This window comes from Podarcis erhardii (assembly GCF_964252035.2).
Source record: "Podarcis erhardii genome assembly, chromosome: 4".
NCBI classification, from domain to species: domain Eukaryota; kingdom Metazoa; phylum Chordata; class Lepidosauria; order Squamata; family Lacertidae; genus Podarcis; species Podarcis erhardii.
Genome location: NC_138508.1, coordinates 26,408,701 through 26,436,358, shown reverse-complemented (window position 1 = coordinate 26,436,358; position 27,658 = coordinate 26,408,701). Strand labels below are relative to the sequence as shown.

The 27,658-nt window shown below is 43.9% G+C and overlaps 2 protein-coding genes across 6 annotated transcripts in view; one reads left to right on the top strand and one right to left on the bottom strand.

The window, feature by feature from the left end:
- The window catches only part of NUP58 (nucleoporin 58), a 36,876-nt gene extending 31,688 nt beyond the window's left edge, over window positions 1–5,188 (bottom strand). For 3 of the 5 annotated variants that reach the window (XR_014156147.1, XR_014156148.1, XR_014156149.1), the window contains exon 1: window positions 1,667–2,001. Coding sequence is in view for 2 of the 5 variants with exons in the window: in XM_081860386.1 (XP_081716512.1) it covers window positions 1,667–1,776 (110 nt within the window). In the remaining 3 variants the exon portion in view is untranslated. Of the gene's footprint in view, window positions 1–1,666; window positions 2,004–5,010 lie in introns of those variants that run through there. The other 2 variants (XM_081860387.1, XM_081860386.1) reach the window with 2 other exon arrangements.
- A 995-nt stretch (window positions 5,189–6,183) lies between these two features.
- Window positions 6,184–27,306, top strand: MTMR6 (myotubularin related protein 6). Its single transcript, XM_081860430.1, has 14 exons — window positions 6,184–6,362; window positions 12,757–12,873; window positions 14,473–14,635; window positions 14,907–15,064; window positions 16,241–16,369; window positions 17,204–17,338; window positions 18,291–18,423; window positions 19,237–19,346; window positions 20,324–20,449; window positions 21,085–21,134; window positions 22,586–22,786; window positions 23,509–23,643; window positions 23,732–23,858; window positions 24,748–27,306. Exons 1-14 carry the CDS (start codon window positions 6,339–6,341, stop codon window positions 25,000–25,002), a joined length of 1,863 nt encoding a protein of 620 aa, XP_081716556.1. The 5' UTR covers window positions 6,184–6,338; the 3' UTR covers window positions 25,003–27,306.
- The last annotated feature ends 352 nt before the right edge of the window (window positions 27,307–27,658 follow it).

Here is a 27,658-nt window from a genome sequence, read left to right as displayed (position 1 = left end):
AGAGGCTAGTGGGAATCCTGACTGCTGGAGAAGTACAGGAAAATTTAAGAACAGAAACTCAAGAAAATATACAGAGAATAGAATCTCCACCCCCATCGTTCTGCCCGGATGCTGAGGTCCAGCGCCGAGGGCCTTCTGGCAGTTCCCTCATTGCGAGAAGCAAAGCTACAGGGAACCAGGCAGAGGGCCTTCTCGGTAGTGGCGCCCGCCCTGTGGAACGCCCTCCCATCAGATGTCAAAGCAATAAACAGCTACCTGACATTCAGAAGACATCTTAAGGCAGCCCTGTTCAGGGAAGTTTTTAATGTGTAATATTTTAGTGTATTTTTTTGTTTCTATGGAAGCCGCCCAGAGTGGCTGGGGAAACCCAGCCAGATGGGCGGGGTACAAATAATAAATTATTATTATTATTATTATTATTATTATTATTATTATTATTAAAACCAATACATAAATACCTCCTAAAGAGCTTAGTGAGGAATGAGGATGCTCAGCAACCATAAAATAGTGGCTGGCTGCTGCAGGGGGAGCAAGGGAAGTGAGGGAGCTAAACAGGAACACTCTGCATTGCAACATTATGTACCTGTTTATTATTATTTAAATGGCAAGTGAATTTCCAGCATAAACAAGCATGGCATTATCAGTTTGCATTTCTTGGTACAGAAAGTATTGGTCAGATGTGTAGAGATCTTTCCTATTCTAATTAATTCAAGAGGGTTCTGGAAGCTTCTCTGTGTGAAAGAAACAAGCAGAAGGCTCATGATGTTTGGATTATTCCTTCAGAGAAGCTGAGTACAGCTGGCTTAAGTACAGAAGATGTCTGAAGAAACTTAGTTGGTCTCCAGGGTGCTACTGGAATGATTTTTTTTTTATTTTGTCCAAAAGAAAACAGCCAGCAGTCTGTAGATATCTAATATTCTTCACAGGACATACTTGTTTCTCCCCTAGATTCACCATCCCAGATGCACACTTACCCAGAAGCAAGTCCCACTGAGCCCAATGGGACTTAACCCAATGTGTGACTACAATTGCAGTCTTAGGTTTTGCTATTGAGTTTAGCTATTATTTATTGTGGCTCTTTCTGAGACATCCAAAATCACTTCACCCTACAAGCTGGACATGTTGTGGCAACTATCATATATGGGTGTTATTGGGTTGTTGCTTTTATTTTGATTATGTTTTTTGTGGTTTTATATTTTGATTTTGTTCTGTGAACCGCCTAGAGACCTCTGGGTAGAGAGCAGTATACAAATTCAATTATTAATAATAATAATAATAATAATAATAAATATGCTTTTATCGCTGAAATTCTAGTTGAGCTTTTTCTTTTTTAAGTACTTCACTTCGGCTGCTGTTCACAGCACACTTCAAAATAAATCCCAGCGTGGATTCTGGAAGACCCAAACTAAAATCCCAGGCACGAAGCTGGAGATGGGAGATATTTTCACCACATAACATAGCCTACCTCACAGGGCTGCAGGGGCGTGGGGGGGAGGGAGCCACGTGCGCAGCCTCGAGCAACTTGGGCGCGCGTGTTCTACGTAACAAGACGAGGATAATAATGGCAGGGAGGCGATGCCCTCAACCGAGCCCTGCCGGCCAAGCCTACTCCCCGCTCCGCCCGAGGCGCCTCCCCACTTTCCCCGCCTCCCCACGCCCTGCTTACCTCGGGGTGCCTCCAAACGAGAAGCCCCCTCCGCCGCCGCCTCCAGTACCAGCAGCAGCTGCGGTAGCCGAAGGCAGAGTCCCGGCTCCGAAGGAGAAGCCCGCCGACATGGCGGCGGCGAGGGGGAAAAGGAGACCCCCCCTCTCCCAAGCGTGGGACGTGGGGTCGTTATGGCCTGAGCTCTCTGGACTGCAGCCGCCCTGTCAGGCTGCGGCTCTTCGGAGGTCTCCCCGGCGGGAAGTTTCAAAAGGCGGCAAGATTCCGGAGCTCGAATTACGCCACCGGCGGCGCCTCAAATAAACGTCGGAGGGAAACTCCGTCGCACGTTCTTTTCCCTTTGCGCATGCGCGCAGCCGCACGGCACCATGGGATCGTGGAGGACACTCTTTCTTTCTCCCCCCTCCTACAACTTTCGATAATCCTAGTGGACCGCAAAGATAAAGAAAAAAGTATAGACTGCCTTTTTTTTGCTTAGGAGAGGAAGCTTCCGGGGCTCACGTTATAAACCGGCTCTTTTCTCCTCTTGAGCGGAAGTGAGAAAGCTCTGCCCGTGGAAATTGGTAAAGTCCGTGTTTTAGGGCAGGTGTAGTTGGGCAGCAGCGCGTCCTCCGCAACAGGTAGCAGGAGAGCATTTATTTTCTGGGAAGCCAGGACCTATTTCGGAGTTCGGTGGGCATTAAGGCATTTTTGAACATAAAAAAAATAAATTAATCGCCCTAACCGTGCGACTTCAGATGTAGACTATGCTCATAACAAATGCATTCGCACCTCTTTGCCCGCCATCCTTTTAAAGGTGAGGGATGCTAGCTTGAAATTCTCATTGTTGCAGTTTAATTTGTATGAAGTTTATGTTGACCTGATTTGATATTCTCGTTTAACTTAGGCCTTATGTCATTTCTGCCCTGGGATCTTTTTTTAGGAGGGGGAATAAATTAATACAGAAAATAAATAACATAAATGAGTGGAGCTAGAAGCTGAGACAGTAGTTTAGGAACTGGGCTCGTTTGGACTTCCTTTCAAAATTCCCACTCGCAAAACACGAAAGTTACAGAAAATGCCCACTTAAATTGTCCTGCCAGCACAGATCCAGCGCTCACCTGCTTAAAGAAGTCTAATATTTCATTGGTTTATATGTGGATGGGTTAGATGTCTACTCACAAGAAGAGTTCAGTGAGGCTCTAGTCTAACCTAAGTGTTTAAAAACGCTGAAATAATAATAATTTTTTACAAAATAACACCTAGCAGGAATGCCTGCCTAATACTACTACTAGGCTGTAGTCGATAAAATCTAAAAAAATCTAAAATCTAAGTAAAATCTAAGTCGATAAAATCTAAAAAGAGTTCTCTACAGTATTTGATTTCTATAGGCAGCTCTTACTTTCTTCTGGCTAGCGGAGCAGGGAAATGTTTAGAAAAAAACGGAAGTTGAGTCCTCAAGATGATGTTGGATTGTAGTTCCCATCAGTCCCTACCAGCATAGGCAGAAAGTTGAAGTCCAACAACATTATAAGACTACCACGTTACCTACTTCCTCACCTCTATGGCAGCCTTCAACCTAGTGCCCTCCAGATATTGTTGGACTGCAACTTCCATCATTTGCAGCCAGCATAATCAATGGTCAGGGACTATGGGAGTTGTAGTCCTCAACCTCTGGAGGGCACCAGGTTGGGGGAAGAAAGAATGGTTTATTTATTATTTGTTCTTATATTTACATACATGGTTCTCCCACTCCACATTTTATCCTTGTAACAATCCTGAGGAGTAGGTTTGGCTGAGAGACAATGGGTGGCTGGGCAAAGAGCACCCCATGAACTTTGTAGTCTTGTGGGGGATTTGAACCTTGGTCTCCCAGGTCCTAGTTCGCCAGCTCTAACCACTACACCACACTCAACAAACTGTGAGGAAAACATTTTATCTTTCACACTTCTTGCCCACTGGCGAGTTGAGGAAATGGCTTTCAAAAGAAAGGATGGAGGTAGGCAGGTGATCCAGCTGCTTGTTCCTCGTCATACTGTACTTTAAATTGCTAAGCCTCCTGCTTTATGTAGTTGTATTTCCATGGCAAGATAAGATTCTAACGGTTAAATTAGATGACAGAGCTGTGGCTGCAGGGAGATAACTTTACTCAACTGGCAGCTGCTCTGGAACAACAGATGTGAGAGCGAGGGGAGACTCTGGTTTCTGCCAGTAGCCAGAGGAACAAAAGCCACTGTGTTGTTGTTTGTTTTGTACTGCTGGGTAAACTGCCTTGGAGATAATTTGATTAAAAGTTGCATCAAAAAGCTTTGAACTAAAGACATAAAATGTCTCTCAAAGTAATCTGAAACCTAATTTTATATTCATATCTCTTCCCCACCACCAGATGTTGTACAGAATGGTTAAAAGTACAGCATGCCTTTAAAGCACCACTACACCACTTTAACAGTCCTGGGTCGTCGTCGTCGTCGTCCCCCCCTCCGAATCCTGGGAACTGTAGTTAGAGGTGCTGATAATTAGGGCTGCCATAAGTCAGGAATTTCCCAGACATACCCAGGATTCATCCATCGAAAATAGTGTCCGGACGGAATTTTCAAAAATTGTCGAAAACCCGGGCATATGGCAGCACAACAACTTTGCCCAAAAAACTCAACAACTTTTGTATTTGGCTTTTCACTTTTTGAAATGCGGCAACCCTGCAACAATTGATGAGAGACCCCCTATTCCTTTCACAGAGTGATCTCAGAAGCCTGAACCACATCTCACTCATCTCACACTGACTGTACAGTCTTGGGACTGTATTCTAGAACTGCGCATCAAAGGCACAAATCCCACAGCTTAGCAAATTGGTCAGGTGACTGGACTTTCTCATGAACAATACTATAATTACTAACAGCAATAAATACCGGTAAATAAACTCTGGAGACTCTTAAAGCTGCCTCGGTAAATGCTGCATCTGGATATAATAAATCTTACCCCCATGTCCTGATCTGACATAGCAAGGTAAAGGACCCCTGGACGGTTAAGTCCAGTCAAAGGCAACTTTGGGGTGTGGCACTCATCTTGCTTCAGGAACACCGTGACAGAAGCCAGAGCGCACGGAAGCACCGTTTACCTTCCTGCCGCAGCAGTACCTATTTATCTACTTGCACTGGTGTGCCTTTGAACTGCTAGGCTGGCAGAAGCTGGGACAGAGCAATGGGAGCTCACCCCGTTGTGCGGATTCAAACTGCCAACCTTTCAATCAGCAAGCCTAAGAGGCTCAGTGGTTTAGACAACAGCGCCACCTGCTCCTTATTCACCCCCCTTTTTTTACCTTACCTCTGACATAGCATCTCTGAACCTTAGTATGCAATGAAGCTTTTTACCTGCCTGCATTGTTGGTTTTGGGGCCACCCCTCCAGAGAAGCCCCAGATTACAAAAGTCATTCTTCCTTGACATAGCTGCTAGCGTGAATCTTTTCTAAAAGTAGTTTCATCTGTGTAAACTGAATCAGAAAATGCCCTTAAACCTTTCCCAGCTAATCAATGTGACAATGTAACCCAGACCTCTTTGTTGTTGGGAAATTCCCAGGTGATTGGCTGGATAGATGATGTCACAAGTATTCCAGTTTACCAATGACTACCCTTGTGTCACCTGAAACATATTTATTCTGGCGTCACCTTCCTTGGAGTCTGCCAGATATATGAAGTATGATCTTCAGCAGATGTCTATATAAATATATTTTAAACAAGGATACAAAGTCCAGGATATGCAATACAAGAACAGGCCCTTTCTGTAGTGGCTCCCTGTTCATGAAATTCTCTCCCGGGGAGGTTCATCTGTTGCCTTCATGAGATGCAGGAGAAAAGGTTCCTTTTCTCCCAGGCCCTTGGCTAGTTAAGTAATCCTATGGCCTATTAATTAATTAATTAATTAATTAATTAATTTTAAAATAACTTTATTTATTTGGTTTTTCAGATTAAAATTTTACAGTCACATATCCAACATACAATATAGAAACAAGATTCCAAAGAATCTCCTGGACTTCCCTCCTCCCTTTTGTGGGTCCTATAGTTAACCATTTCCTCCTGCATCTTTTATAATAATCAAAATCTTTTACCTCTCCATTGTGTCCAAAATTCACCAATAAAATACAAGTGTTATTCCGATTCTACTAACGATTTTAAGTGTTTACAATGGTTTTTATTAAGATAAATTATAATTTCCCCCCTATTCCTTATTAAAATTTTGGTCTTCCTGATTTCTGATTCTTCTGGTCATTTTAGCCATTTTTGCATCGTCGCATCAACTTGATCTGCCGTTCTTCTCTGGTAGGGACTTTTATCTTCTTTCCAATCCTATGGCCTTTTAAACTGCGTGTATGTTTGTGTGGCATTGTTTTTGTTGGTTATTAGGGTGCATATTTGTTGTGTGTTTGTATACTGTATTGGTAAACCGCCCTGTGGTGATGGGTGGAATGATGAGCAAGTAAACAAAGCGGCCTTTTCTCTTTGAGAATTCTCTTCTTTGACTGGGTCTTCCACCCGGCAGGGGCCGCTGTGGGACGGATCCGGCCCTCTTGCAGGCCGCTTTGGTCTCCCCACCTCCCTCCCCAGCACTCGATTATCAGGAAGTGTCTCCAGGAGACGCCGGCTGAGCGGCCGGTCGGAGAGGGGCGGCGGCGGCGGCGGGCAGCTTGGGCGCGGTGGCATCATGGAGCACATTCGCACCACGAAGGTAACTGAGCGGGGCCTTGCTCGGAGGCCGGCCTTGTCCGCCGCCGGAGGAACGTGGGAGGGAGCCTTGCAGACCCCGGGGCTTGAGCACCGGATCGAGCTTGCTCCCGGATCGCAGCCTTGCCGCGAAACCCTGTGCATGCCTACTCAGACGCAAGCCTGTGTGTGCCTTAGGCTGCAGTCCTAGCCGACCCATATCTACCCTAGAAGTCATTCCCATTCAGTTCAGCGGGGCTTTAAGGTCGCAGCAAAACATGCACAAGAAATAGTCTTGTGGCACCATGGTCAATCCTGCTGTCGCCTAAGCTCTTGTTTCCATCCTATCTAGCCAGAATTTGAGGAATTTGGTTCCGAGGCCATGGTGGTTTATGGCACAGTGCCTTGGGTGGTTAGGCATTAAGGTTGCTGCCATACTGGCTGGAATGCAACTAAGTTTTACTCAAGAGTAGGCCCACTGAAATGAACGAGGGTGGCTAAACATTCAGTGAGTCCACTCTGAGCAAAACTTGGATTAATGTCAGTCACCCTCTGGGTTTCTTTTGGTGTTTGCTGCAGCAGGCTGTATCTGAACTTAGAATTATTATTTTTAAAAATATTTTTATTAACCAATTTCAACATAACAATATATCAATCCTCTTAATCAATTACATTATTTTTCCCCTTTCTCCCCCCTCCCTCTCCCCCCCCAGGACCTCCCTCAGCTCCCCTCCCTGATTTCTTTACATATATTGTTTTCTGCATATCTGAACTTAGAATTTAATGGGATCCTTAAGTTTTCATGGACTAGTGCCCCATGGTCCTATGTGTGGTGATAGTGGGCTTTAGGCTGCAGAAGTTTAGGCCACAGTTATGTGATGCTATTTAATCCTCTTGTTTAATCCAACAAACTCCACTAATCTCCATAGTACTTGCTGTCTGTTAAGGCTGCAGCCACATAGCCCTATCTTATTCATGTTTATTTGGAAGTAAGTTTTCAATTGTGTGTGTGTGTGTGTGTGTGTGTGTGTGTGTTCGTGTTCTGTGTCAGCGGGCATGATATCTTATGAAGTTCAAGAGCATAGTTCCTGTCCCAAGGAGCTTGACAAACTTAATTTGATGGGAAACCACACGGGCGAAAGGCAAATGGCAGCAGGAGAAACAGGCAAGCAATATGTAGTTGCCCCAATTACACATGCATCGGCTTAATTGCAGCAGGACATGGGAAGTTGGGGCTTGTGCCAAAGGTAGGTTTTGTGGGTAGATTTGAAGGACATGAGAGGAGGCTTCATGCAGGTGTTTGGGGAGATAGTTGTAAGCAAATGGAGCAGCAATGGAGAAAGGGTGCAGTCTTTTGAGAGAGCAAGAGGCCTTCAGCTGGAGCAGTGAAGGTTACAGGCAGGTATGTATCTCAGTATAAGTGGGGGGGGGGCAAAGCCATGGAGGGCTTTGGGGGTTAAGAGTGAACTTGTGCTGGATCTGGGAGTGGACAGGAAGCCAGTGTAGGGGTTTAGATAGAGGTATTGCCTGATGTAAGGCGAGAGGTGGAGCATGAGAATCTTAATCTCAGGGTTGTGAGTTTGAGGGTTGTGGGCAAAAGATTTCCGCATTGCAGGGGGTTGGACAAGATGACTCTTATGGTCCCTTCCAACTCTACAATTCTCTGATTCTAATTTTGACGTGTTTCCAGTCTTCTTCTTGTAACCTACAGGGTGATATTTTCTGACAGGGCTCTCAGCCAAGGGTGGGGCCCATTTGATTTTATGAGATCATGTCATGAGATAGAAAACAAATTCCACATTATCTTTTCCATCTCTCTTGCCAGGTCTTTTGGAAGGGCCAAGCTCAGAGGTAGAGCATCTGCTTTATATGCAGAAGATCCCAAGTTCAATCCCGAGTACCTCTAGGCATCAATGGGAAAGACTCTGAAGTACTGGCAACCCACTGCCAGTCAGTGTAGACAGTACTGAGTGAGATGGGTCAATGGTTTGGCTCAGTAGGAGACAGTTTTCTCTGTTCCTATGTCTTTTCAGTGGAAGCCATGTAAGGGTTACATGACAGTTTTAATGCAGCTCATTTCCAGTTTGAATTCAAAATATTTTCTTTTTAAAAATGACATCATCTTAGATTGCTGTGCTCTTAGGGAAGTTTTATTACTGTATAAACAAGCATTATACAGGGACGCGGGTGGCGCTGTGGTCTAAACCACTAAGCCTTGGGCTTGCCGATTGCTCGGTCCCAGCTCCTGCCAACCTAGCAGTTCGAAAGCATGCCAAAATGTGCAAGTAGATAAATATGTACTGCTCCAGTGGGAAGGTAAATGGCGTTTCCATGCTCTGCTCTGGTTTCGCCAGAAGCGGCTTAGTCATGCTGGCCACATGACCCAGAAAAACTGTCTGCGGACAAACGCCAGCTCCCTTGGCCACTAGCCACAACCCCAGAGTCGTCTGAGACTGGGCTTAACTGTCAGGGGTCCTTTACCTGTAAACAAGCATACCTGCAGGCAAATAAAAAACTTAGCTTTCTCTACACCCCCACCCCAATTGTTTAGTTCTGAAGCTAAAGTAACACAGTGTTTTTGTGAGTAGCTGGGAAACAGTGGCTCAATATGAGTTTAAATTGTGGAGAATCAAAAACAAAGATTATTGTGTTTAGACCTGAGAAGCTTAATATTGCCCTTTGACCATTTACTACTTTTCTTAAGTAAAAGCTCTATTGCATTGTAGAGGATCACTGACCTTAGCCGGAAATGTGATCTGTGTGCAGGGATCTCAGAGCCATATAGACTGTTTGCTGTTGTAGCACAACCTGTCTGCAAAGCAAAACCACTTCAGAGTATCAATCAGTATTCACTCTTGCTGTGTGTGACCTGCAGTATTTTTTACTTCTTAAAAATTAAACCTTTGAATGAAACTTTGTATGGCAGCAAGAAAGGAGGAAGCACATGACTTATCTACAGTAGTAATCTGCAAGTTTCAAAATGCTAACTGAGGCAAATTGCTGCTTTTCCAGGCTGGGTTGGGGGGAGGTTTGGGAAGAAGTCTATGTATGCTGCAAGTTCCATTAGTCACAAAAGTAACTGGGAAATCATCAGCTGAAGAGGAAAGACCTGCACCTCAAAAGGAGTATGAAACCTATTCAGGGCATGCCCAATCACTAGGCAGACTGGGGCAGCCACCTGAGATTACAGATGCTGGGGTCCCTGATGTTCCTCTGAGTTTCCTGGCTGTCCTTTTTTGTTGGAGGACAGAGCTATGCAAGCCATGTCCTGTTCTGCATCCTGTAAGATATTCTGCTCCCCTCAGGTGCTGTAAAGAACACCATCCTATTCCTAGCACTGAAACAAGATTCAGCTGACATGCTTCTGTACATGGGTGGTGCAGGGGGGGAGCTGCCTCCCCCCCCAAATTAAATAAATAAAAGACTTAACTAACTGACTACTTGCATCACAGATACCTCGGTTCTGCCCCCCACAACATAAAGCCCCCCCCCCATATAACCATATGCCCATGTGAAGAGTACCATCTACATTCATACCTCATGTTACGTTTGCTTCAGGTTGAACGTTTTCAGGTTGCGTCCCGCAGTGACCCGGAAGTACTGGAAAGGGTTACTTCCGGGTTTTGCCGCATGCGCATGCACGCAAAATGACGTCACGCGCATCCACAGAAGTGGTGAATCGTGGCACGTGCAGACGCGGGTTGTGTTCTGCTCATGTTGTGAACGGGCCTCCAGAATGGATCCCGTTCACAACCAGAGGTACTACTGTATTCCTTCACTTCAGGCAGCAAAATGTTTTGGGCTGGATCTGAGCCTGTTCCTTTTGGCTTAAAATGGTTGCCTTTCAGAAGGCAGAAGCACCTGTCATTTGATTTATGCTGTCTGTTCAGCTCTCTATAATGCTACAAGGTTGAATATTCTTTGGGGGAGTTCCTAAGAAGGAAGAAATTATGCTACAATGCTGAAGTTTCCTTTGGGGAGTTCCAAAGAAGAAAGAATCACCCTTAAAAAGCAACAAAATGCTCACAAAGCAGCCTTGTAAATAAGCCCACAAAAGTTACTAGCCTGCAGAGTATTTTAATAGCTTGCTTGGAGCCCAGTAGAGAAGGGAGAAAGAGCCGACCTCATACTGGGTGCAGAAGAGAGCCGTTCCCTCCTCTGGCAATCTGTAGTACTTAGTCTCTGTACTGAGTACAGAGGAATGATAAGGCACCCATCCCTCCTCTGCCAGCTTGCTCGTTTTCCTGGTCACCTATTACTACAAAGCTGGTGCAGCTTTACCTTTACGCTCTCCTTGCTCTTCACCAGTGACCTCTACGCCACATTGGCCCTCAGTTGCCACTCCTTTGGTCCACATTTTCACGGGTTGTCTTGTTTACTTTGACACGTAGTGCAAATAATTCAACAGCTCAAAGTGATTGGCTATGTGCGTAAGCTACTGTTTCATCCTAAGGGCTGCACATGTAGTAACATGATAGCGGCCATAAATTAGCTTATGGAGAAGTGGATTTATGCCCCGTTTATACTTGATACTTTGCAAAAAAAGTTCAATCCTTAAAATTAAATAAATCCTGCCCTACAGTTACCTGTTCCGTTAGACTTCGTTTCTGAGGATGCTCATGTTTTCTTGTTTATTGGTGTACAGTTGTGCTTATCAAAATTGGACAGGGTGGCTGAGTAAGGGGGGAAAGTACAGTTCACAAACTGGCAAGTCTCTGTCGCTTAAGGGCTTGCTTTACTTTAGACCCTGGTCATGTGACTTTGACCTGATCCAGTCTGCCTGTGTAGCTGGTCCTAATGATTTTTTAACATAAATGTGCCTGGAAGGCTGCTTTAGTTGAAGCTGCTGATTTTCTGTTTCCTGCAAATTAGCACCATCATATTTCTGAAAGCTACTTATTTAAGTGATGCTTAATGATTTGTATTGCCTGCATTTTTAAAAAGCAAAGAGCTGGAGAACTGGTTATAAAATGTTTCTTGTAATCTAGCCAGGTCAAATATTGACGTTGAGATAGAATTCAGGAATTGCAGATTACCTGCATTGCTGATGCAGGAAGTTCCGTTGTTGTTGCTGCTTTCTCCCTTGAGTTCTAGTTCTGCTGGATTGTATGAGAGATGCACTCTCTGAATCTTGTGGCAGACTCATTGTTAGAGCTCTAGGAGCAGACTGGTGAATTAGTGCTAATGAGCCAATCCTGCCAAGAGAATATGAGGAACGCATCCTTGCCAAATCTTCCCTTATAGCCTCTTTGTGGTAGCTTTTCTGGCCTGCTCTTGGGATTCAGACAAAACAGACCTGTAGAACATTCAAAGTCAATTTCCGATTGCTTAAAAGCAGCTAAATTTCTGAGTGCACCTTCTGTAAATTGCTCTCTGCTACAGCTGAAAGCATCCTATGTTACTTTGGAAGAATACTGCACGCAAGACCCTTTGGCTCTTCTCGGCCTTTGTGTTTTGAGGAGCTTTTTCGTTTTCTAAGAAGGATAGATTTCCCCTCAGTCTCAGTTCAGAATAGGCCTTATAGGACATATGTGGCATAACCACACAGCACCATACTTTCCCTACTCAGTAACATATAGCAAACAACACACCTAAAAAAAAAGCAGTTCTTGAACTGCGCTCCAAGTTGGATGCAGGAAAAGTAGCCCCTAGCTCTCTCTAGGAGCAGTCTTTCCAATAATCTTTCTGAGATCATTGCATGATGGTACTATTTGAAATGAGAATTGTGGGAGAGAATTTGAAAAAACACAAGAGGCTTAATAGAATATGGAGCAGGGGTCAGGAAGGTTTATCTTGCCTGGGCCGGATCGGTCCTGCGCAGACGTGATTTCCGGCACCGTGGAAGAGAGTCCCCGTGTTTAGCGCAGCGCGCAACTCGGTTTGGGGGTGGCTCATGAGCCAGTCACACGACCTCCGCAGGCCGTTTCCGGCCCATGGGCCTTAGGTTGGTGACCCCTGATATAGAGTATCCCACTTCTGTTCTGGAGGCTGCATTGTCACCTTTGCAAACACAGCCCTTGGAACCAGTTGATCTTGACTTACCACTTAGCCAGGGTTTTACTAGCCCAACCAGAATGTTGTCCTTTTGGTCAGCAGTCAGAACGGGAAGATACAAAGCCAGAAAATGTTCTAGCTGAGCGGTTCTTCCTGTTAGCAGGCACATGTGAGCTGCTGCAGCATAGGCAACACACGTTAGGGTATCTGTCACATGTCTGGTGGCTGCATTTTGCATTATTGGTGCATTGTGAAGGCTAAAGGTTGTCCTTGCAAATGCACACACACTTTGTTGCCAGACAGTGATCTGCCCCTTAAGAAGGAGATAATGAACTGAATGACCAGGCTGTTTTTATGCCAAGATCATATGTTTCATAGCTTTACTTCATGGCAATGTGTTCTCTTCCCCCCTCTTGCCCTCACAGGTCGAACAGGTGAAGTTATTAGATCGTTTCAGCACAAACATCAAGTCACAAACAGGAACGCTCTATCTCACGGCAACTCACCTGTTATTTATAGACTCGAGCCAGAAAGAGACATGGGTAAGGATTCCGATGGTTTTCTCCAGTAGGGCACCCTTTTTATTCTATTTTGTGTCACTTTATTCCGATTTAGAGGACTCCCCAGGCCCAGTTTCCTGTCTTGCAATAACTGGGTAATTGTTGCTGTAAGCTGTTTTAAGTATGCTGAATGTGAGGTACAATTGTTTTAAATGGGTATTGAACCATATGCCTCCTTCAGGTTGAGTTCTTTGAGCTGCACTGTTCAATGTTTTGCAGGGCACTCTTCCAAGAATCAGAGGCTTTAGTTCCAGCCTCCTGAGAGAAGGCTATGGTATTCTCACTTCATTTGGGCCAGTTGCCCAGATATCATTCCTGTGCATGCGTGGAGATTAGCACTGGCAAGTGTGTAAAGTCTGTCTCCCATTCCCAGGTCCAAGGCACTTCATCAGTTCTCTTTGCCCATTCCGCCACAGTTAATAGTTTAATTTTGCAAACTGTTTTTTTTAAGTGTGCTGTATATCCTATAATAGTCTAGCTAATTAAACTCCATAATTTTATTGAGTTATGAATAATTGGCATCTCCCCCTTTGGTAGTTTCTTAATTTTAGTCTTTGAAAAGATAGATAATGCTGAGAGTTTCATTAACAGGTTTCTGGCTGTGTATAGCTAGTGTTTTTCCTCAGTGTGTTGGTGTGTCTGCATTTGTAGCTTGTTGAAGGTCACCTTCAGAAGCAGGACTAATAGAATATAGGTTAGCTCGTATCCCTACACCCAAAGGGGCTTTTCACTGCGCTCTCAAACAGCAGCCCCTGCTCTTCATTCCACAAGGCAAGTTGCTTTTGAATCTGAGAGAGCCAGAGAGAATCAGAGAGCCAGTGTGGTGTAGTGGTTAAGAGCGGTGGACTCGTAATCTGGTGAACCGGGTTCGTGTCTCCGCTCCTCCACCTGCAGCTGCTGGTGACCTTGGGCCAGTCACACTTCTCTGAAGTCTCTCAGCCCCACTCACCTCACAGAGTGTTTGTTGGGGGGGAGGAAGTGAAAGGAGATTGTTAGTCGCATTGAGACTCCTTCAGGTAGTGATAAAGCGGGATATCAAATCCAAACTCTTCTTCTTCCTCTGAGGGGAGCTTGGAGTTATCTGAATACCAATTTCTGGGAACCAAAGATGCGGAGAATGCTGTTGCGCCCTGGCTCTGCTTGCCTCCCATGGCCACTGAGAGAGCAGGATGCAGGACTTAGATGGAGCTTTGGCCTGATTCCTCGGGGCTCTTCTTATCTTCCTAACTTTCAGATACAGTTTGCAGTGGAGTATGAGAAAATAAAAATTAAAAATATATCCTACTGGGGTTACTCCTCTATTTAGTATATCAGATTTATTTATTTTTTCTTCATACAGCTGAAAGAAGTTCCAAAGCAAGTTAAAAGAAAAGCAAAATACAAAATTTCACATTAAATGTCCAGAAAAGCAATAGAAATATGTTAAAAGGTTGTTAATCAAAAATATTGCAGACAGGATCTTTGGATACTGGTCACAGAATTAAATAGTGTAGCACATCCGATAACAAGCAAGCAACTGTGGTTCTTCCGTGGAAACCAAGAATTATGAAAACGCCATTGTGGGTTTTCTGTGTGCTGCAGATACTGCACCATCATATTGCTGCGGTAGAGAAACTCGCCTTGACCACGTCCGGCTGCCCCCTGGTGATTCAGTGCAAGAACTTCAGGATAGTTCACTTCATTGTTCCCAGAGAAAGGGACTGCCATGATATTTATAACTCCTTGCTTCAGCTGTCAAAACCAGGTAGAGTGACTTTCTCATTACACAGGCATTCCCTTGATCCCTTTACCTGATTCTGCTGTTCATTTGCTCTGTTGTTTTATCATGTAACTTAATTACGGTTTATTATGCAACTTAATTATGAGTGCTTGTGCAACTGCTTTTTATACTTTGTAAACTGTTTCGACACTAAGCGGTATATAAATTAAACAACGACGACAGTGTGGTGACTCTGGAATCCCTCAGCAAGGCTCAGGCTCCTTCCTCTTTTTCTCTTTCTCCTGGCTTGTTTTAGCAAGATACGACGAACTGTATGCCTTCTCATACAACCCAAAGCAAAAGGAGGAAGAGAGAGTGCAAGGCTGGCAGCTCATAGACCTTGCAGAAGAGTACAACCGGATGGACGTGCCTAACTCGGACTGGCAGTTATCAGATGCAAATCGTGATTATAAGGTAACAGATTGCAAAAATAAAATAGATTGCTAACATAAAATAAAAAATGAAATGAAAGACCAAAGTGAGAAGTGGCATTTTCCACCTCATTCACGCTGGAATAATTGTTGGTCTGTTCCTTTTCCTCATGGGAATTCAGTTTCAAAGGTTCGCTTGGAAAACCTTGTTTCTTGCAACTGTTTTGCAGCTGCTTCGATTGAATTCACACTCAATTGCATGCAGGAGGGACGGATGACTCAACTCGCCATTAACTGAGAGAATGTATGCCGCAGTATAATTAGGCCCCCTCTCTCCTTGCTGTAGAGCTCAGTTCAGTTTTGTGTGCAAGGCTACATAGAAGGCAGCAACTTCTTCACTTCTCTTCTAATTACTTTTTTCTTGCCTGGTGTGCCTCTAACTAAAGAAGAGGCAGTGTCGAATTAACACTAGGAATTGATCTCCCCCCAGGTTTTATTTTTGAAATCATGCAAGTATTTTGATGCGATGGCCACCAACCTGAATGGCTTTAACAGAGAATTTGGCAAATTTATGGAAGCTATGGCTATGTGCTACCTCCAGCATCAGAAGTGGCTGTGTAACACAAACAGGAGAGGGCTCTTTGCACCCATGTCTTGCTTGCAAGCTTCCCACAGGCATATGGTTTGCCATTGTGAACACAGAAAGTTTAGACTAGGTAGGCCTTTGCTCTGATCCAGCAGGGGTCTTATGTTCCTGACATGTTTCAAGAACTCAGTCAGCGTTTTTCTGAAGCCCTGATACTTCAGAATTCTTCTAGGTAAGGGTTAAGCAATATCCATTGTGAAGATGGAGCTCTGTGGGAAAGGCCTTTCCCATTGATTTCAGTGGATGCCACCAGTTGCACACCATATCTTGAGGAGGGGAATATTTTTCTTCCTGAGGGCCATATTCCCTTGTGAGCAGAGGTCTGGGAGTGCGTACTATTGGTTGGTGAGGGCAGAGGCAAAAGTAGATAGAGCTATGGCTGTGGCCCTTTGTACCAGAGGCTACCTTCCCACTGCACACAAGTCACTTTAAGGACATTCCAGCCTGGCAAAAGCACTTGGGCCCATGGAGCAAGGCTGGTGAGGGCGGTGGCCTAAGGAGAGTCCCAAGGGAGCTTCCCCATCCCTGCCATATCTAAATGCGCTATCCCTTATATTTCCTTTCCTCCTTCAGATCTGTGAAACATATCCCAGAGACCTCTATGTTCCCAGGAGTGCAAGCAAGCCCATCATTGTTGGAAGTTCTAAGTTCCGAAGTAAAGGAAGGTTTCCTGTGCTGTCATATTATCATAAAGATAATGAGGTATAGTCTGATTTCCATTCAGGGGAGATGGGCTAAAGGCTATTTTCCATCACAGGAAAAGACAGGAAGGGTAAGTACAGTAACCCAGATTCATAGATCTGTTGCGGCCCATCAAAAAGGGCTGTTAGTAGAATGTAGCATTGGGGTAGCCCCCACTTCACTAGGGCTGCAATTCTAGCCCCACTTACTTGGGAGCAAGTCCCATTGACTTCATTGGGACTTAACTTCTGATTAGACATGGTTACGGCTGCACCACAGATATCTGTATCTATATGCTGATTTTGTCAAGAGTTCCGGAAGTAGAACCTCTACAACTTGTCTTGTGTTGCAATTATTCACACTGGTTCGGAAATTCAGGACTTAAAGATTCAAGTTTTTGCTTCCAGTTTATGGGGATGTGGGGAAGTTGAAACTAGAACTAATAATAGCATGCATGGCACCAAGAAAACAAACTAATGTGGTCTGGGCATTGAAAAAAATGGTCTGAGTTGATTGTGCATAATGCAAAAGTGTCTTGTCTCTCTTCTAGAAACTAATTTTGTGTCTGCCACCTTATATCTCCAGCTTTATCACTAAAATCTGGGCAAACCGTCTCTGCCTATAACAGAGGAAACCATGAACTCTGAAACATTTTGGCTTTCAAGTTTCCTTCTGGAGGTTTTGCATCTTCAGAGTCCCATGCATCATGCTTCTGGCTTTCATCTTCCCTTCTTGCAGCTACCAGAGAACTAAGAACTGTGCTTAAAATTCAGACCACTGTTCCTGTCCTCTAAAGTGCTCATATAGACCTTTCGTTATCTTATCTTTATATTTGTCTCTCCATCTTCTCACTAGGCTGCCATTTGCAGATGTAGTCAGCCTCTGTCGGGATTCAGTGCCAGGTGTCTGGAGGATGAGCACATGTTGCAAGCGATCAGCAAAGCCAATCCTAATAATTGCTATATGTATGTTGTGGACACCAGGCCTAAAGTAGGTATCATTCCCTCTAGTTGGTTTCTCATGTGATATAATGCTGTAGTTCGGAGATGGGAACTACTGCTCCTTAACTGCACCTTAGCGTTAGGTTGCTGTTTCTGTTAGGACCCAGTTTGATGAACAACCTGAGAGTGGCAATGGGATGAATTGGAGTTAGAAAGGGCCTCATGGGTTGCCTAGTCCAATTCCCTAATGATGCAGGAAGTTGATTACTGCAGCATCCCTGTTAGCTAGTCACTCGGCCTCTAACAAAGAAGAACCCAATGCCTTCCAAGGCAGTCTCTTCCACTGTTGAGCAGCTCTTTCCATCAGGAGGCGGTTCTTAATGTTTAGGTTGCGTCCTTTGTCTTCATGAGTTCTTCTGGGTTCCACCCTCTGGAGCAGCAGAGAATAAATTTGGGCTACTAACTGTGTGTGAGACGGCCCTTCAATGTTTGCAGATAAGTGTTTTCTCCAACCTAAAGCATACTCGGCTCCTTCCTTATAGGACTTGATTACTGGATCCCTCATCATCATTGGACTGGCTGTTTGTACTCATGGACTAATTCCCCCCCCCCCCCGATTTTGGAGGAGTTGCTTACCTGACTCAGGCCCCTGGCCAGGGTCCAATGAACAATGCAACTGATTGAATACCTCCAGAGGGCTTTGTACTGGTGCTTCTCAAAATAGCGGCCTTCCATGCCGCAATAGCATATTGTGATTATGCTACTGGGAGCTGCTATTCAGGCTTCAGGACAAATTGTGGGGGGTTACCAAGTGAGTAGGATGCTTTCTGATACTTCATATCCAACATGATTAATGGTTTGGCTTAGAAAGGAGGAGGTCATGAAGGGAGGAAAAAACCCTGTCCTATAGATCTGGAAACCTGAGCAATCATAACGTTCCTAATATTTATCCGATGGGAGTTCCCACACATTTTAACTGCTTTACCTTCCTTGTCTTCAAGCTGAATGCACTGGCCAACAGAGCAGCAGGTAAAGGCTATGAGAATGAAGACAACTATTCTAATATTAGATTCCAGTTTGTGGGTATTGAAAACATCCATGTAATGAGATCCAGCCTGCAGAAACTTTTGGAAGGTATGTATAAATTTGCTTCTAATTGGTAGAAAGCACTTGATAATTGCAAAATAGACTTTTGTAGAGCCTTCGCCACCCCCACATAGCCATACCAAACAGCTTATTGCTTGAAGTAATAAATACAGTATCCCTTATGTACTGAAGGGTTAATACATTGGTTTCCATATTTCTTTTTTTGTAAACTGTTTTGCGTTTTTTCTACTCTAAAGCGGAATATAAATCTTATGAAAAAAATACAGTGGTGCCTCGCAAGACGAAATTAATCCGTTCCGTGAGGCTCTTCGTATAGCGGTTTTTTCATCTTGCGAAGAAAGCCCATTGACAGTTTAGTGGATTAGCGCTATTAGCGGTTTAGCGGCTTTTAGCGGATCAGCTGATAAGCAGCTTAGCGGCTGGGGGAAAGGGGGGGGGGAACCCGCAGGAACTCGCAAGACATTTCGTCTTGCAAAGCAAGCCCATAGGGAAATTCGTTTTGCGAAGCGCCTCCAAAACGGAAAACCCTTTCGTCTAGTGGGTTTTCCGTCTTGTGAGGCGTTTGTCTTGCGGGGCACCACTGTACCTGGAATGCACATCAATTTCAGGTCCCTCTCTTTTTGTTTCATGTGACATTTTCAAGCTTTCAACACCACGCATAGTTCAGCATCCTCTCTTGCACAGCCCCCAGGGGATGTAGATGAAACTCTGGGAAGAAAAGGTTGTTCATATCAAGCCTAGGAATTGATTTGTTCAAAAGTGAAAGTAAGCTTCAGTTGCTTCCCTACAGAGGAAAGTGCTGCTGTTTGAATTTAACGGCCGAGTATCTTTCTATTTCAGTCTGTGGGACAAGGGGCCTGTCGGTCAATGATTTTCTGTCTGGTTTGGAGAGCTGCGGATGGCTGCGACACATCAAAGCCGTGTTGGATGCTGCTATCTTCTTAGCCAAAGTAATTTGCTTTCTTCAACTTGTGGCCAGTGGTTCATGCCCATCATAGCACACCAGCAGGTGCAGCCTGCATTCCGCAAGCTTAGTTACATTCCAGGATAAATTCTCAAGGGGCACTACCCTAACAGCATCCAATTTTCTTTCTAACTTGGTAAAGGAGGGTGGAATCCTCCCAGATCCAGTTGGCTGGGTGTATTTAAGAGGGTGCTGCAAATGGCTACTCAGTTCATGGAGTCTCTCCACCTGCATGTGGTGCGGGTTCTTAGCTCAGGAGTAGAGCAGAAGCTTTGCATGTGGAAGATCCCAGTTTTTGTTTTTTAAAAGAAAGATCAGATAGCAAATGATGTAAAAGGCCTCTGCTTGAGCCTGAATTCCAACTCCCATCAGCCCCAGCTGGCACAGCCAGTGATCAGGAATTATAGGAGTTGTAGTTCTGGAACTTCTGGAGGAATACAGGTTCCCCATCGCTTTTCTAGATAGTTACTCCCGGCTTAGGGCAGCTTTTTTGTGTCCTTAGGGTAACTTGGTCTGTATTGTCAACTTCAGACGTTCCAATTGCCTTTTGGCATTTGGAAGGAAAAGAGTGTGGACTGAGTAACTTACGCCTCCCACGCCTTAGGCTGTCGGGTATCGATGCACATACCACAACCACCTGTTTCCCTGTCAGGGCTGTTCCAAGCGAGGAGATATCTCGCTGTATCATGGTGCCTGAGTGCAGCAGCAGGCTGTATATTTAAACCAAATTATTGCTGCTGTTTGTTGTGATTTGCTAGCCGCGTTACTCATTGGAATGTTTAGGGAAGCTTTTAATGTTTGGTGCATTACTGTATTTTAATATTTTGTTGGAAGCTGCCCAGAGTGGCTGGGGAATAAATAATAAATAATAAATAATTATTATTATTATTATTCAAAGCTGTGTTTGTTTTCCTTGTGATCCAAGTGCATACGCATCAGTCAATCTTCTTGTCTTTTTCACAGGCCATAGCTTTGGAGAGTGCAAGTGTGCTAGTGCATTGCTCCGACGGCTGGGACCGGACGTCTCAAGTGTGTTCTCTGGGATCTCTGTTGTTGGATCCCTTTTATAGAACAATGAAAGGCTTTATGGTGCGTACTTGAGGCACACCAAGTTGTTTTCGGTTGGCACATGCTACAACCGAGTTACTTTGGTACAATCGCTCTTGTTTTACTTCCTATATACCATTTTTAAATGGCACTTAATATGCTAAGTATGTCATAATAAACATTGGGGGGGGGGAATCTTTATCCTATAAAGGTACATCATTAACATTCAACACTGGTGTTAATATCTGCAATGTTGGGGTATCCCACCAAATAACTTAGCAGCTGCATGCTATGCTAGCTGCAGCTTCTGACCCATGCACAAGGGTAGCCCCTCATAACAACACATTATAGTAGTCTTAATTTTGAGGTTGCCGATGCATGGGCACTGTGGCAAGGCTATCTGAAGGGCACGAGGTTGGGGGAGAAGCCTGTTTTGTTTACAGGACTTAATTTTAAGTAGTAAACACACCAGTTGAATCAGTTTGATTTTTTTAAAATTACTCTGACATGAGACTTAAATCTAATGTATATATTTGAGTTTAGGATTATTTTGGGCACTGCTCTGATATTTTGGGTTTAATTCATCAAAACCAAGAACTTTGACCTGGGTAATATAATCCAAACTTAGACCTGCAGCATAAAAACAGATGAAAAGCTGATGCCTTGTTTTCTTCTAGGTTTTGATAGAAAAAGACTGGATTGCATTCGGGCACAAATTTTCAGACAGGTAGGGTATTTTGCCAAAATGATGCTGTACGTTTGAATTAATTATGTAACTCATTGTGTTACTATTCATATGCTTACATAGATCTCATAATCTTATAAGGGACCTGTATACGTTTAGTCCAGAAGATGCATTTGCTCTGTTTTTGGAACCCCTCCTGAGCTGGGACACTCCTCAGATGACTTTTTCTGGATATCAGCCCCAGTCCAGCCAGGCCCTGGTCTTGGATCCCCCACTTCCCAACCCAAGACCCTGGGGAAAGCTCTGTTCCTTTTTGCCTTGCACAGACGGCTCCTGGCTTTTAGCATCTACCCTGAGCTCTGTGTTGTCACCAGTTAACTTAGACTTGGTAGCCCCTCCAGGATGAGCTATGAGTCATGCTCCTATACTTACTGTCTTTCTGAGAGCTCATCTTTGTGTGTGTGTGTATGTGTGTGTGCCCCATTTTATTTTTGGTTTCTATGTGACTTGGCATGTGCCGTTCAGAGCAACATAGCAGTAACTTGGGTAGGGCGGGGTCCAAAAAACTGCATCCCTAGTTCCACGTCTCAAAACAGGCTTTAAGCTAGTGTTTTTCAAATAGCCGCCTGTTCCACCTCCACCCTCACTCTGCTGCACAACAAACTGGCTTGGAAACAAGGTGGGACTTCCACAGAGAAATGGGGATGTGCTCCTAAAAGTCAGAAAACCCCCTTTAGATCACATTTGGTAATTTTGTTTTCTTCGTATCCACTAATCGTTATCATAGGTTGAACCCAACTTCTTGGAGTAGACCCCTTGATATTAGCAGACCTAAAATGAGCCAAGACCATTCAGATCGGTGGGTCTACTTTGAGTAGAACTTAGTAGGATTCAACCCCATATATTTATTATACTAATAAACTGCTTTTAGTTCTTTTTTTAAAAAAAACACCCTAAAGCAATACACAGAAGAATAAAAAGCATATGATGGCTAATAAAACAATACAAAATATAATTCCACAGCTTCCACAGAGACCAGTAAATATATGACAAGTTTCTTTACTCTGCAAATACTTGGGTGCGCAGAAAAGTTTTTAGCATATCCTGAAAACATAGATAAGACCCAACTGAACCTATGAAAGGAGGAGGAGGTTATGTCGGTGCATTGAATTTTTGTGACTACCCAGGGTTAGTTTTGCCCACCATTCCCCCCACGTATTTATCCTGAAGTGCTTTTGCAGCAGCTGGTCTTATTTTAATGAAAATGAAATGTAGAAGTTGTTGCATGCTGCTTACTGGATCTGCTCTGCTGATGATCTTCATACAATATGAAGGGGGGAGGAGTTCCATTCTGTCTGTCTGTCTGCCCCATTAGGTTTTATTGCTGTTGTAAATATTCTAGATGGTTGTGATTACTATTTTACGTTGTGACCCGCAGTCGAATAATAAAAACTAACTGGCTGGCCTCTTTTAATGTGGAATGTATTTTATAGATGCGGTCAGCTGGATGGAGACCCAAAGGAAATCTCTCCCGTGTTCGCCCAGTTTTTAGAAAGCGTCTGGCACCTGACGGAGCAGTTTCCGCAAGCCTTTGAGTTCAATGAGGCTTTTCTCCTTCAGATCCACGAACACGTCCATTCCTGCCAGTTCGGAAACTTCATTGGGAACTGCCAGAAAGAACGAGAAGAGCTCAGGTAAAGTTTCATATTAGCTCTCTTAACCGCTAGGGCTTAGAATCACCTTTCTGGTGTGTGATGGTGGGGAAACCAGCATTGCAAAAACATTAGATCTTTTGCACTCCTTAAAACATGAATCCTTGAAAAATCTTCTTTAGAATATAATCGCTTTCAAGAGAGAGAGAAAGGTTTATGGGAGAATCGTTCTCCCTTTGGTTTAGAAATACACCCCGCCCCAGCATGCCATTTCACTACTTTAAATTCCACACACCCTAGACTGCAGTTTCCCATCGTCAGATAAAATGATATATATCTGTAGTGATAATCCATTGTCCAACTCTGATTAAAACTTGGTTAATCACCACCCTATATCACCTTCTACCCCCACCCCCACTTTAAAGTAAAGAAACAGCATGGGGGGGAGGGGGGAGGGAAAGACTCGCCCCAAAATACTGCAGGCACAATCCAGTTCTGTTTCCATTCCCTCCCCACCTCACCCCCAGTGATTGCTTTCTGGCCATAGATCAACCTTTCCTAACCTGGTTTCCTCCAGTTGTTGGACTACAACTCCCATCATCCCTAGAGCTGATGGAAGTTGCAGTCCAAAACATCTTGAGGCTGCTAGGTTGGGGAAGGTTGTCCTAATATCTCCACTGTGTGGGTAGCTTTGCCATTGAAATATGACATTAGTGTTGTTCAGGCCCTGACTGTGATTCACTCAAGTTCTTCTTCCCTTCAAGATTGAAAGAGAAGACGTATTCACTGTGGCCTTTCCTTCTGGATGAATGCAAGAAGTACCTAAACCCCATCTATAATGAGAATTTTTCTCAGTCGCTCACAATTCTGGAGCCTGACACAGTATCATTTAATTTTAAGTAAGTTTCAATGATGTTTAAAGAATAATAATAATGTTCCAGCTGCCAGAATGGTGTATTAAAATACTATTGCGATTGGCACGTGCAGGTTCTGGAGGAACATGTATCATCAGTTTGATCACACCATGCATCCCCGGCAATCCGTAGCCAGCCAGGTCATGAGCATGAGCGAGCAAAATAAACTGCTGGAGAAAGACATTAAGGAACTGGAAGCTGTGAGTATTTCCAAGAACTATTTTGTCTTCAGAGGTCTGACACAGGCCTGCTTTGCTCCTAAAAGGTCAGAACCGCATCCCATCGGATGCTTTTTCAGATGATGGTTTCTTTGTATTGCTTTTGTGAAGATTATTTTTGCAACTGGCAAGAGAAAGATGGCACTCCACCTGCTGGGCCATTAAATAATACGCACACAGAGATGGACTGGAACATGTCAGAGAGCAGTTTGCACCAGAGGGAGACTTAGAAGATGCCCTTGAATGTCAGCTTTTCATCCGCATAGCATAAATACCAGTCGTTTGTATAGTGTAACTTGCTATCCAAGTTGTGAGTCTTGTTTGTTTGTAGGTCTCTTGGGTTGACCTTGTTAATAGGCTCCTCATCCCAATTCCTGCCTTAGTGCATGTACTACAGCTGTTCAGGAACAGCAGAGGGTACAGAAAGTATGAAGGACCTGATACTATAAGGAAGCAAGCGGCGCCACTGATAGTGGGGAGTGGCAAAGCTGCAGTGTGTGTGTGTGTGTGTGTGTGTGAGAGAGAGAGAGAGAGAGAGAGAGAGAGAGAGAGAGTGTTCAGAAGTTGAGTGCATTGGCCGTGTTTCCCAGAAGGCCCCAGGTTCAGTCCATGGGATCCCCAGTTAAAATGAACTCTTGTTGCTAGCTGGGAAAGACCTCTAGATGAGTCTGGAGCTCCACTGCCATCAGAGAAGATGGTACTGAGCTGAAGGAAGGATTGGTCGGACTCTGTGTAAGGCAGTTTCATATGTTGATAGGGAAGGTGAGGAGTTTGGTAGGTTGGGGGCTGGATGTGAACAACAGCTTCTCAGGCTCCAAACGGTCGCAAAAGGAAAAAGGAGCCTACTCTGAAATACTCCTTTTAATCCCAGAAATTAGGTCACCGTGTAAACAAGGAGCTGGATGCGGCCTTCACCAAGGAACCTTTGCGGCCTGTGTCACCAGTTCTTAAGACATCCCAGTGCTTTAAGAAAGAGCAGCCTCTTCTACATGGGAATGACTGTATTCGAACAATAGAGGGCTCCAACGCAGCAGACAATCGGTACAGCGAGTATATGGAAGAGCTCTGCAAGACAGAGCCTGGTGTTGTCAGTCTGGAGTATGGAGTGGCAAAAATGACGTGTTAAATGCCACACGGAGTATCGCCGTCTCTTTCTGAAAATACTGACGGCGCATTGTGAGACTGGTCTCTTGGGGCGTGACCAAAAACCGGATTTGTGTAAAGGAGAGCCTCATTGATGTAGACTAGCATGGCACACGAGTTGCTAAGGAGAAATGCTGTTCTTGTGAGAAGTAACTGAATTTAACAGTACCGAAAGGAATGTGGAGAATTTAGTAAAAACTTCTTTTGGCTTAAAGAAATGAGGAATGGAAGTTGTTGTACGTGTCTAGAGGATAACAAACTTTAGTTTGCACTAGATAACTTGGAATGTTATTTAATATATCAGTTGCCAAATGGTTTAATGGGCTTTGAAGATCTACTTCTAGGACACAACAGAATACTTACAGGGGCCTCTGAAAGTATATGTATATAGATAGAATGTACTGTGTATGTGTACTCCTATTTAATCTGTTGCCTGTTGCTAATTTTGATGTCTCATGTTGCCATTGAAAGTACTGTATATCACATGCAAAAGATGGAAACTTATCACCCCAAGTTCATAGCATGATGTTTGGAGACACATGAGAGAGGCACTCAGCAGGGTGTCCAACTCTGGAATTCCAGATCTCCCCTGCCTCTTGAAATGTCCTTTTACAAAAATCAGGAAAACTGGTTAAAACTGATTAAAACTGCACCCCTAAGAGCTGTGAATCTTCTGCAGAAATCTAGCTACAAGCCTTATAGTTACGTTCCAAAATCCATGTAAGGAGAATGCATTTATTATGCCATCAAAAGTGTCACAATATAGCCTGCAGGCCTTTGAGTTGCAAGAGCACTTTCAGGTTCTGGAGAAGTACTGGAGAACTTGAAAGCTTTACGTAACATTTTGGAACATTCTGATTGGCCAAATCAAAGGCACTGGCCCAATATGGATTTAAAACTTCCCTTTTATGTGCCAACACAACAGTCTTTACATTTATGTAATTGTGTGTATTCCTACAAAGAGCCAAAACATTTGTGTGGGATGGATGTGTGCTCATCTCAATGAAAGCAAATGTGGTTCTAATTTTTTGTGTGTGTTTCTTTCAGATCAGTGAGGTTTCAGAGTTTTTGAAAGAATTAGATATTGTAAGCTAATCAAACGAAAGAAATGCTGTAGAAGCAGTATCTGTTTTTCTGAGTTTGATCAAATTAATGGTTGTCTGCAGGGTTTTTGTTCAGTTTGCAAATCTTTCTTAAAATAAATTTAGGGATTTTTTTTAAAGCACCTTACTTTTAATCAGTAGAAAAACTACGTAAATGAAATCTTCAGATAAGTCTCCTTGGATAGCTAAGGAGGCAGCCGCTCTTTGTTGTGAATTGAGAAGAAACAATAAACTTTAGGTTTGCAGGCCAGCTGGCTGCGCGTTTTCTAAATCCACTTGCTTTAAAAACCTGATAATGCTCATATCCTCAGGATACAGGATGCCACCTGGGATTGAACTGATCTCTAGTTAACTAACAAGAAGGGTTGGGTTAGGAGGATTATACTGTGTCCCTCTCACATATAGGCAAATCAAATGTATCCCCAGATATCATTGTCTCGGCTTCATCAGAAAAGAGAATGGATTTGCTTTCAGTTTGTGATCCTACTTCTGTTCACATTTTTCACGTTAGTTTTTATTGTCTTAATGAAGGAAATGAAATGAGCTTTGAGAGCCAAGATTATAAACATGCACGCCTTGGGGTATTATTCTCCCTAGGTGGTACGGTAGGCTAATTTGTACCTGAGGGATCAAATGCTTATTTGGCTCAGAGTGAAAATTAGTTTAGATTTGCTCTAATCCCTGAAGGCTTTTGATCAAAACTGCCAATACGCAGCATGGAACTTGACACAGTTGGCCGTGTTTCCCTCTTTCCTAGTTGGGATCCAGGCTGTAACAGCAAGGGCAATGCAGGTCATAACTTAATGGAGTTGGCAAAATTGTATAGGGGAGGAGAAGCATTAACCTTTCTAAGTGGTTGCTGGTTTTGTATTATAATATGTTTAAAGAGGGAACAATGTGAAGGGTATTTTTCAACGTCGTCTTGGTGGTAGATGTTCTTGCCCATGGCTGGTTGGTGGGGTGGGATCCTGCATTCAGTGTAGTAAATGCAGTAAAACTGTACATTCTCATGTCTTCTGCCACTTTAGTGGATGTTGCATTGATACTGACTTTCTGAAAGTACAGTACGAGGACAGAAATATGTGCCTTCTGGTTGTTTTCCCCTCTCCCATTTTATGCTGTGGACAAATAATCTCCCTGTGTTACCATAAACACTGAAAATACAATACTAAATGTTGCCGTAACACACGTCTCTTGTCGTCTGTTTGTATATTGGTAAGAAATAAGCTGCAGAAAGATGCACATCAGGCTTACTGTGGAGCTATGGAATTAACAGGGTTGCCCATGTTGATCTGTTGCTGCAAAAGCAGTGATGTTTTGTGGCCCATGAAATACAAACCAAGTCACTATGGCATAAGTTTATGGCATAATTATATATTTATTCAAGTAGTTTTCCCTGTGGTCACAGAGCTCTAGGAAGTGGAGCTCTTACATGATCAGTGTGGAATCCTTCTGGCCAAATTCTTTCCCCTCTATGTTCTCCACCTACATTAGGTGAATGGTGTACTTCAAACCTGACCTGGATGCCACACAAGT